The sequence below is a fragment of the Ascaphus truei genome, chromosome 1, assembly GCF_040206685.1.
Source record: "Ascaphus truei isolate aAscTru1 chromosome 1, aAscTru1.hap1, whole genome shotgun sequence".
NCBI lineage: Eukaryota > Metazoa > Chordata > Amphibia > Anura > Ascaphidae > Ascaphus > Ascaphus truei.
The window spans coordinates 550,714,842-550,726,926 of NC_134483.1; the positions used below are offsets into that span (position 1 = coordinate 550,714,842).

At 44.0% G+C, this 12,085-nt stretch overlaps 1 protein-coding gene across 1 annotated transcript in view; it reads left to right on the forward strand.

Annotated features, from left to right (window-relative positions):
* The window catches only part of LOC142466226 (uncharacterized), a 202,681-nt gene extending 191,793 nt beyond the window's left edge, over positions 1-10,888 (forward strand). Inside the window, 4 exon segments of the mRNA XM_075571171.1 lie at positions 501-663; positions 3,898-4,101; positions 4,292-4,412; positions 9,661-10,888. Coding sequence (XP_075427286.1) covers positions 501-663; positions 3,898-4,101; positions 4,292-4,412; positions 9,661-10,661 — 1,489 coding nt within the window. The 3' untranslated portion in view covers positions 10,662-10,888.
* Positions 10,889-12,085: the final 1,197 nt, after the last annotated feature.

Below are 12,085 nucleotides of genomic sequence, written 5' to 3' on the forward strand. Positions count from 1 at the left end.
CCCCCCGTAATCCAGGTTTTGGGGAATTTGTGCCTTAAATCTTATATTGTTTTGTGCCTGTGGACTCCAGTCTAAATAAACGTTGTTCTGTCTGGTCCTTGCTATCCTGGTATAATTGTCCTGGTCTCACGTGACAGGCTTCATAGTCCCTCACATCTGTCCCTCCCACTGCAGGGTGACACAGACAGGACCCACAGTCCCTCACATCTGTCCCTCCCACTGCAGGGTGACACAGACAGGAGACACAATCCCTCCCACTGCAGGGTGACACAGACAGGTCCCACAGTCCCTCACATCTGTCCCTCCCACTGCAGGGTGACACAGACAGGACCCACAGACCCTCACATCTGTCCCTCCCACTGCAGGGTGACACAGACAGGAGGGACACTTTTTCCATTGTATCCATTTCTGTCACTGCAGGGTGTTATATACATCGCTCTCTCTCCCCATGTGTAGGATGATAATGCTGTGAAATACAAGTACAATATATTCCAGTAACTGCAGAGGTCACCACGGGGTGAGACACTTCCACACTTCCACACGGACCAGAGCCCATTCTTGGAGCATCTGACTAACTCACTGATCATGAACAAGGACAAAAAGCAGATGACTGAGATGATCTTGGATCACACCCTGGAGATTATCTACCTGCTGACCGGAGAGGTGAGAGCTGCTGGTGACTGTCAAAATGACACCTCTCTTATCTCTTTCACTACAAATGGGACCTGTCTCTGTTGGTAACATGTCTTCGTCTTTGGGTATCATCTCTATGCAGATATATCTAACCACCCCTTCCCTCACACCTTCAATCCAGTTCCAAGTCTCAGATTGCCTCCTACACATTATCTTCTCGTGGATGTTGCTCCACCACCTAAAATGTAATGTTTAAAACTGAGAACCTCGTATTTTCTCCACAACCTGAACCTAATAGCCCCTTTTTCCATCACCATAAATGGTACTACCATCTACCCTGTCGCCAAAGCATGTTGCATCGGAGATACATTTGACACCCCCCTTTCCTTCTCCATTCATGGCATGACTAAAATTTGTTGCTTCTTCCTCTGTAATGTTGCCAAGATCTGTACTTTCTTCTTTCAATCTTCTACTGCTAAACTCAAATGTATGCCCTTATCCTCTCCCATCTGGATTATTGTAACATACTGCTAACAGGCCTCCCTGCCAGTGACGGTGAAGGGGGTTAACCAGGCTTATAATAAAGGTCAAGCCCACTTGGTTAACCCTGACCCGTGTGTTAGGGTCTAAGAGTGTCAACTCTGGGACCCAGAAGTAAAAAATGTATTAATGCAACTGTATACTGATTTTGCGACATTAAAAAATTATGTGATTTTTGCCTTTACTGGGATGCTAGGATCGGGAGATTTCTAGGGTGCAAGTTTCGGGGTGGGTTTGGCAGAGAAAGTCTTTGCAGAATGTGTCTATGTCGCGGGGTTCCGGAGTTATGGGATATCCCAAAAGTTGTATCCGGAGATGGAGTGACATCTTCAGATACAGATAAGTGCATTACTCCGCCAACCTCGGACCCTGGAAACGTTCTTATGACTCACCGCCAGGATCCCTGCTGCAGCATCTTCCAGACAAGGTAAATGGGTATGAAGGGGTTAAAATATATCTGCAGGTATACACGGAGTCCTAAGTATAGCAGGGATGCCCAAGTATAGCAGAGGTACCCACATACAGTTAGATCTGGAAATAATTGGACACTGATACAAGCTTTGTTATTTTGGCTGTGTACCAAAATAAATTCAAGTTACAGTTAAATAATGAATATTGGCTTAAAGTGCAGTCTATCAGCTTTAATTCGAGTGTATTCACATCCAAATTGGAGGAAGGGTTTAGGAATTACATCTCTTTAATATGTAGCCCCCTCTTTTTCAAGGGACCAAAAGTAATTGGACAACTGACTCAAAGCTGTTTCATGGACAGGTGTGGGCTATTCCTTTGTTATATCATCAGTTAAGCAGGTAAAAGGTCTGGAGTTGATTCCAGGTGTGGCATTCGCATTTGGAAGCTGTTGCTGTGAACCCACAACATGCGGTCAAAGGAACTCTCAATGCAAGTAGAACAGGGCATCCTTAGGCTGCAAAAAAAAAGAAAATCCATCAGAGAGATAGCAGGAACATTAGGAGTGGCCAAATCAACAGTTTGGTACATTCTGAGAAAAAAAGAACGCACTGGTGAGCTCTGCAACACAAAAAAGCCTGGACATCCATGGAAGACAACAATGGTGGATGATCGTAGGATCCTTTCCATGGTAAAGAAAAACCCCTTCACAGCATCCAGCCAAGTGAAGAACACTCTCCAGGAGGTAGGCATATCATTATCCAAGTCTACCATAAAGAGAAGACTTAACGAGAGCAAATACAGAGAGTTCACCACAAGGTGCAAACCATTCATAAGCCTCAAGAATAGAAAGGCCAGATTAGACTTTGCCAAACAATATCTAAAAAAGCCAGCCCAGTTCTGGAACAGCATTCTTTGGCAGATGAAACTAAGATCAACCTGTACCAGAATGATGGGAAGAAAAAAGCATGGAGAAGGCTTGGAACGGCTCATGATCTGAAGCATACCACATCATCTGTAAAACACGGTGGAGGCAGTGTGATGGCATGGGCATGCATGGCTTACAATGGCACTGGGTCACTAGTGTTTACTGACGATGTGACAGAAGACAGAAGCAGCCGGATGAATTCTGAAGTGTATAGGGATATATTGTCTGCTCAGATTCAGCCAAATTCAGCGAAGTTGAAGTTGGTCAAGGTTGAGAAGTGCATTCGTATCTCTCCTTGCAGACCCAATTGTGTAGCAGGGGACTGAGATATCCCTCTTAGGTCCTAATGGATGCGCACTCATTCAAACATCCATGTGTAGAGATTGAAGGAAGAGATAACATGTATAGTATTATATAGATTATCACATGGATGTATTGTGGAATTTATTGTGTCAGGTGCTCTGCAGTGAACGCTTCCCTGTGCATTGCAGTCGAGGAGAAGCCCGTGACGTCATCGACAGGCGCCCCACGAGGTGTAGCGGCGTGCTGTTGGCATCCAGCACTGGTAGCTCTGACGGAGGCTGCTGTACCCAGTTGTGGGACTTGTTTGCGGAAATTTACATGGTGGACTTACCATCTTAACACCCTGAGACGGAGGGAGTGCTATCTACAGACGATGAGGACCTCCCTGTCTGGATAGATGACCGCTGGTCCCCTGCTTCCTCCTCTGCATTGGGTGAAGAGTGACGTGTCCAGCTGTCCCTCTGTGTGGTAACCCCACTGATGCATTGCTTGATTGTTCTTATTCTGATGTACGCAGAACTTATTATCCTTTAGTAAAATTAACTTTTATAATTGTGCTTCACTATGTGCGTTGTGCGCCTTGTTCTCTTGTTTTTCCTCCAGTTCTAGGGGTGTCGAGCCACCCCCCAAGAAAGGCTGCAGACGCAATATTAGTGATACTTACACCTACAAGGTCTACAATATTGTTTATTCCACATTGAGATCATTGTGTGTGTTTCACCTTGCATTAGCTGCGCACTCTCACTTTTTTGTATGGATGTATTGTGCCTGTGTTACATTATTCTGTAATCGCCACAGAATGTCACAAGTCCTGTACTTATTACATATTATGTGTAATGTTTGTACAATCCATGATCTTTGTGCTCATATTGGCACAGTTGGGTCAGTGAGTGTGGTGTAGTAAAGTCAGTGATACAATAGACAGAATTGGTGGGGAGGCCACTGAATAGATTACGTGAGTATAGAGCTGGTGACACGAAATTTGTCCCTCTCACTGATAAGCAACAAATCTGCAGGAATATGACACATATCCACGATTGTCTCTTACTCTGCACAGTGATATTTATTACTGTCTCTATATGTAGGATTGTATAGTTGTGAAGAAGCATGGTGAGCGTGTCACAGACAGCAGCAGGCCGTGTGTGCCAGAAGGATTCTGCAGGTCCCAGAGATCCGACATGGAGCATCCAACTAACTCCCTGATACATGAGAGAAGCAATGACAAGAAGCTGATGTCTGAGAAGATCCTGGAACTCACCAACAAGATCATTCACCTGCTGACTGGAGAGGTGAGGGCTGCTGGGCACTGTTACATTTTACCGTCTTTATGTCTTCATTCAGCCTGGTCTTGTACAAACTTTGTTCCATGTATCTGTATTTTCCTCTCTCCCTTGCTCACCTTGCTTTCCATAAGTAAAAGATTCTTACAGGACCAGTTATTATATCTGAATACTGAGTGGGGGGTTCTCTGTGTTTCAGGTGCCTATAAAGTGTGATGATGTTGCTATATATTTCTCCATGGAGGAATGGGAGTATTTAGAAGGACACAGGGGGTCTTACAAGGATGTGATGGAGAATAACCAGAACCTCAGCTCACTGGGTAAGAGGAGGTTTCTCTCATTGTATATATGTCTTTATTTATATAGCACCATTAATGTACATAGCGCTTCACAGTAGTAATACACGTGACAATCATATAAATAACAAATAACTACAAATAACAAATCATGGGAATAAGTGCTTCAGACATAAAAGTAACATTGGGGAAGACAAGAGGAGTTCCTGCTCCAAAGAACTTACAATCTAATTGGCAGGGAGAACGTACAGAGACAGTAGGAGGGCGTTCTGGTAATTGTGTCTGCAGGGGGGCAAGCTTTATGTATCGTGTATAGTATTAGCCACGATGCTACTCATATGCTTCTTTAAGCAAGTGGGTTTTAAAGGTGGATAGAGATGGTGCTAGTCGGGTATTGAAGGGAAGGGCATTCCAGAGGTGTGGGGCAGTCAGTGAGAAAGGTTTAAGGCAGGAGAGGGCTTTAGATACAAAGGGGGTAGAGAGAAGACATCCTTGAGAAGAACGCAAGAGTTGGGATGGTGCATAGCGAGAAATTATGGCTGAGATGCAAGAAGGGGCAGAAGAATGTAAAGCTTTAAAAGTGAGGAGGAGAATTGAGTGCTAGATGCAGGATTTGATTGGAAGCCAGGATAGAGATTTTAGCAGGGGAGACGCTGAGACAGATTTAGGAAAGAGTCGAGTGATTCTGGCATCACTGTTAAGGATAGATTGCAGGGGAGAAAGGTGAGAGGCAGGTAGGCCGGACAGCAGGAGGTTACAGTAATTGAGACGGGAGAGAATGAGGGCCTGAGTAAACGGTTTAGCAGTCGAGTAGCAGAGGAAAAGGCGTATCTTTGTAATATTGCGGAGCAAAACGTGACAGGTTTTAGATACGTTTTGAATGTGAGGGGAGGATGTGAGAGAGGAGTCGAGTGTGACCCCCAGGCAGCGTGCTTGGGCTACTGGGTGAATGATGGTACTTCCAACAGTAATGTGGTAGGAGGTAATAGGGCCAGGTTTGGGTGGAAGTATGAGGAGCTCTGTTTTTGCCATGTTAAGTTTAAGTCGGCGGAGGGCCATCCAGGATGATATCGCAGAGAGACATTCAGAAACTTTGGTCTGTACAGCAGGTGTAAGGTCAGGGGTTGAAAAGTAAATTTGTGTGTCGTCAGCATAGAGGTGATATTTAAACACAAGAAATGTGATTAGGTCATGTAAGGTTAAAACTGTCTTCTGCCAGCTCTGGAATTGATAAGGTTAAACAGTATACGCTGGCATGGCTATTTCTTTCTGAGACTATTGTGATTAGCTTTGAAAGCAGCTGTTGTTGAATCTGTCATATGCTGTTAAGAAGGACAGCACTGCCTTATAAGTCACCATTGTATATTCTCTTGCTCAGCAGTTAAATGTTTTAAGATCTACAGAAAAGGCATTATGTGAAGGATACATGTAAATTTGGATGTGTACCCATATTTGTAACAGATGACAACTGTATTTTTGTCCCTGCCTTATGTATAAAACCTGCTTCGTGAACCATTAAAACTCAGTTGTAAGAATTCAGCCATAGTCTCCTCTGATTTCTTACAGCTCCGAGGTCGTCTGCCATACTATTTGAAAGCATCCCATATCCGTTGCGTTCCATGTGCTCCCGGAAGAAGTTGTGTTTTGCTTGCCCTAGAAAAGGACCTGATCTGTAGAGATCTAACAGGTCACATAGAGAAAGTGTGTACAGAGAAAAGAGAAGAGGTCCCAGGACAGAGCCCTGGGGTACCCTCACAGAAAGATCGATAGAGGAGGAGGAGGTGTTGGCAAAAGAGACACTGAAAGTACAATGGGAGAGATAAGAGGAGATCCAGGATAGAGCTTTGTTACGAATACCAAGAGTATGGAGAATGTGAAGAAGAGGGTGGTCCACGGTGTCAAATGCTACAGAGAGGTCAAGTAGTAATAGGGAATCAGTCCAGGGGGGATCCAGCAAACAGGAGCTCAGGTTACACTTTGTTTTCTTCTTGGCAATTTTAATAACTCGTGGGAGGTTTGTGTCAGGAACAAGAAACAAGTTACAGAGCAGGACAAGCAGGGGTTCTTCTCTGTCACGAGCTGGTGCGTTTATAGTTGGGATGTCAAGACTGGATATTTTTGAGGATCCCTCTAACTCTGTCTGGGTTTCTCTAATCTGTCTTTCAATGTCTCCTGAGTACTCCTGGCGTTATTCCACATACAGCTATAGCTGACGTTATCACACCTTTAACAGATAAAATACTGAGTTAAATAACGTGTTTTCAATAGCACTACTGTGAAATAACACATTGCGTTAATGGATGCCATAACCTCTACATCTGTACCAGACATGGGTACCTTATATAAAAGGTAAGTTTACCACTTAGGTGCTTTGGCCTTCTCCAGTCACATACCGATTGCAGTTAGAGACGTGTATTTTATACTGTAACGGATCCTCGCCACAAACCGGACAAGACCGTAAGGCCGAGGTGGGAATTAGAAAACACCAACCTAGAGACGCGAAGTCACGTCCGTGTCACGGTAGACCAGCTCTTACCAACAAATTAATACCGGGATTCTGGACTGAGCTGGACAAGGCTGGTAAAATAAATTGTAATGTATTTCCTTTTAAGACAAACACAAAATACTTCACAATTACCGTCAATAAACACTTACGGGGATGGGGAAACTAAATAAAATGTCCACGGAACGAAACAAAGTCTCTGGACACCCCTGCACGCATGCAAGTGGGTGCGCGATGTGAGCCGTGCGACAATCCTTGGCTAGGGGCACAACTTGCCACCCCTATATCTCCGCCGAAAGGAAAGATTTCGTAATGTCCTTACAGGATTTGTTCGGGAATCCTTAGCTCAAACGAATTCTGGAAGAGGGGCACGATCCTTGGTTACGATGTTGTTAACCCCTCACACTCCGGAACCGCTGACGCTAGAGCTTGGACGTTTGTGTATATAGCTTAGATCAATACAACAAAAAACAAACAAAGATGCCCAAAGCTACTTCTAATGTGACAAAAACACACAGTGTAATTGTACAGTGTACAGTGTACATCTGTATAATTACAGGAAGAATGATCGCATTGGATCTGTCGTAACCTGGCAGGTTAGGTTCATTTTGCCAGGTTACGACAGATCCAATGCGATTATTCTTTCTGTAATTATACAGGTGTAAGGATGTGTATACATATATATGAGGGTTCCGCGCTGTCACTAATAAAGGAAGCGCCATACTGTTCTTTTGCCAGTAAGGTCACTGTGTGATTAGTCAGGCTGCGCATGCGCGAGGGAAGCGCGCGAAAGGCAACCAATCTGGAGGGACTTTGGGGATTGCACTCTGAACTCTGAACTGTGGGAGAGTCAGCTGAGGCTGAGGACCAATAGGGTGCGAGAATCTGGATAGAGACACAGGATGCGTGTGGGCGGTGGGACACACGAGTGAGAGGTGAAGGAGGGAGGTGGCGGAACCTCGTGTGCGTGAGCGGAGGGTCAGTGACTCTTCCGCTTAGGTGAGAGACATTCCCCCAGCCCCGAGGAGCATTACCCCTGTCATCATAGGGTGCCGCTTTTTGTAGGGACGGCCGTAGCAGTTAGGGACGTATCCCTTTAGTGCGGGTTTATCTGCGGAGTTGCGGACGCCACCTTGGTCTGGAGAACAGACCGCACAGCATAGCGGAATGTCGGCGCAAGGCTGGAGCAACACTATTGACCCTTTGTGAAGTGGTGTGGTCACCGTAGTGACCGGAAGGTATCGTTAGTCAACAAGTGCACCTACACCGGTCACCCGGCGCTGATCCCGCCTTCCACTAACTAATTGGGGGCACCAGTGTGCCATCAAACTATTCTATACAGATAATAGTTAAAGGACATACTCCTTGGGAGAGTGGCAGAGCCACCTGTGTACAGAACATTATCCCTATCAAGGTGTGGCCGAGCCACAGTGTGTTACGTTGTGATTTGTAGAGTATAAGGGTCTTACACATGTTATGTATACTCTGCAAGATTCTATTAGTTAATCTCAATAGTAAAAGGTTGCCAGTTGCACAATACCATTGTTATGTTTTCTTGCTCAGGGTAGATCCTCTACTATGAGGATCCTGGGTAAGTGGAGGCGCTGCACCATGATAAGTAAGGGTATGACCCCAGGCTCCCCAACAGCGGAGGCTCAGAGCTCCTGAAGCCGCAGGTATACACAACACCAGTAGTTCCTTTAGTGCAGGGATTCACAAAAAGGGCTACACAGGTAAATAAGAATTTTAACCCAGGTCAGTGTTAGGACCTGCTACGGTGATGCCTTCAAAGTGGCAGCAGGTTTAAGACGCTTTGGCCAACGGGTTAAACTAAATTACCCTTTTTCAAGAGATATATAGGTATTGCATTGTGTATTTTTGTCACATTGGAAGTAGCTTTGGGCATCTTTGTTTGTTTTTTGTTGTATACATTTAGCCACGCCCATTAGCACTCCTTTTGACACTTATATGCATATATATATATTATGTGGTAATGATTGGGGTTTCTCAGAGCTTGTTGGGAATCTGTGTATTTAAAGCATAGATGAATCTGACTAGGAGGGGGCTGCAGGCATTCTTATAGGGTTAAGTGTCCTATTCCTAACACACACCCAATCCTCTCGTGGGAACAACTTTTCCCACCTATCGCAGACTTGCCAGGAGTTCATAGAACGGGCAGAAGTTGCTTCCCGACCTGCTAAGAGCATGCGTTAACCTCACACCTGAGCTACTTAGCATACCGGGCCCAAGCTCTTACCTGGCGACAGTAAGTCTGGGGTTTGGCTACCAAGTGTGAAGCGCCCATACTTCACACCGGTATCTGGTACTTGACCATATCCCGGCCACCCTAACACCTAGGATCATGAGGCTTTTCAACTCCGGACTTCTCTGGACACTAGGGCACCAACTTAGCATGGTGCCCTTTGAAGTACGGAGAGGAAAAATCCCTCAGCTCATTCATCCATAACATATGGGCATGTTAATGGATTCATTGCCACACCGGCAGGAAAGAGGTTCCTGGTTTTGCATTTAAAACACAAGGTGTATTCCTGGTGGAAGGGCTGAGCCTAAACAGGAGATCAGCGAATCAGATGCCGGATAGCTCCTGCAGGCAGGATTGAATCTGGAACCAATCAAGCAACTGAACCTTGGCGGGGGCGGAGCCTACGACGGATCCTTACATACTAACTGAAATGTTCAACTAGAAATGTTACATTATTTTAAGCTATTAATGAACATCTTTACTCACAGTGAATTTCTTTCCAACAGATGGATCCATGAGCAGAAATACACCTGCAGGATGTCACACCCCTCTCTGCTCACCAGATTGCGTAAATGAAGTTAACACTGTTATTACTCAGGATCAGGGAGAAAATTGCTTGAGGCAAAATAAACCAAGCAAAAGTCAAAGAAAATCTGTGACTCAGGAATCAACTTCATGTGATGAAGGAAATCTCTCAGCCTCCCACATTTATACTCTCAGAGAACATACAGGGACAGAATATGCAGCTACTCATATTGAGTGTGACAAGGGAAACGCTAATGCACAGAAAATTCACAAGAAATTGTCAGTAATGAAGTATGAGAGCAGTGAGTGTGATATAAACTTTAATAGTGAAACAGATTATACAATTCACCAACGAAAACACACCACAGCGAGACAGCACAAGTGCTCTGAATGTCACAAATGTTTTGCTTCTAAATCACTTCTGGTTAGACATCAGATAATTCACACAGGAGAGAAACCCTTTGTTTGCTCTGAATGTGGGAAATGTTTTACCTTCAACTCAAATCTTGTTCAACATCAGGCAATTCACTCAGGAGAGAAACCGTGTGTTTGCTCTGAATGTGGGAAATGCTTTAGTAGTAAGAATAGTCTTAATATGCACAGGAAGATCCACACAGCAGAAAAGTCATTTTTTTGCTCTGAATGTGGGAAATGTTTTACTTGCAACTCAAATCTTGTTCGACATCAGAGAAGTCACACAGGAGAGAAACCATGTGTTTGCTCTGAATGTGGGAAATGTTTTACCTGCAACGCACATCTTGTTCGACATCAGAGAAGTCACTCAGGAGAGAAACCATGTGTTTGCTCTGAATGTGGGAAATGTTTTACCAGGAAACCCAATCTTGTTCGACATCAAAGAATTCACTCAGGAGAGAAACCATTTGTTTGCGCTGAATGTGGGAAATGTTTTACCCAAAGCTCACATCTTGTTTCACATCAGTGACTGCACACAGAGGAGAAGCATGTTTCGTTATCTGATTAACCATTTGCTTGCTGTAACATATTTAATCAAATACAAGTTATTATTATTTATTATGTTTTGCACATGAAATGGCGATGTAAATAAAAAAGGAAAGGGTGGGGGGACAGAAATTGAAGAAAAAAAAGTTGAATGGAGGCTACAGTGTCACCATTGTATGTAGCAGTAATAGCGTGCTGATTTTACCGTCAAACAAAGTACAGTGTAATAAAAATGGCGAGAGATATTGAGTATTGTAATCAATCTGGTACTTCCGGGGTTAATGTTAGTTAGAAATTATTTTAAAAATACAAGAAATTGTGTGTGACTGGTGAAGACCTTTTAATGTGTCTGTGCTGAGCAACAAAGAGGGCGTAATTGGGGGCTATCATTGATGGCTCATTAAAAGTGAGATGCTATGTAATGCCGTCCCTGCCACAGAAGGAAACACTGTGAAAGGATTGAATACGCAGCAGCAGCCGCCGTCCATAGCACCAGCAAGAAAGTAACATCAGTATGTACCCAGATTCTAATCAAGAGCTAAAGAGAGTTTATACGTAATAAATGTACATGATACATAATCCAGAACATTACTTCTGTGTATACTGTCCCCAAGCCGCAAATCAGCATCTACAACACTAAAGGTGTTAGAGTATATAATATATATATAATAGCCAAATACATTAGATCCCATGATGTATAAAGCGCTGTGTATCATTTTATATGCAAATCAATCTCAGCTTATTGTGTTCAACTACACAGAATACTACTAGAGTAATATATAATATACACATGGTTGCAGTCATAGAAAAAAGATGAAGATCTATATTACCCCTATATATAAAGAGGAAGAACTCCACCCAAAAATATTAATGACTGGAGAAAATCAGCAGAGGGGGAAGCAAAAGGGTGAGGGAAAGGGTAAAAGAGAGAACCATCAAGCTCCGGCAAACATTGAAATGTCCCAATAGAACTCTACCCGTCTGTATGTCAGGGGCACTATACGCAAATGTATCACACACATCATACACCAAAAGAAATCACCAAAAGCCAGTCATCCAGAAAAACATACTAATATAGATATATACATATTTAAAATCGGTATCCGACGGTCCGTTTTCCGTCGAACAGCTTATTCGACACCGCATAATCCAGTCCGATGGATGCATTATCCGACATCGGAACCGCTTATCCGACGCTCACCGCAGCGGATTAACGTGGACCCGCAATCCGACTGTCCGTTATCCGATGGCGGTTTGCGGGACGGATTCCGGCGGATAAGCGAGGACCGCCTGTAAATATTTTTGTAAGTGATGAAACTGACAAAGGATACCAGACCAGAGATATCCCGACTGTCCTCTGTGACGATCGGGGCAATGCGGCTCATATTAATATGTAATTATGTATGTCTTTATTTATTTATTTATATAGCGCCATTAGTGTACATA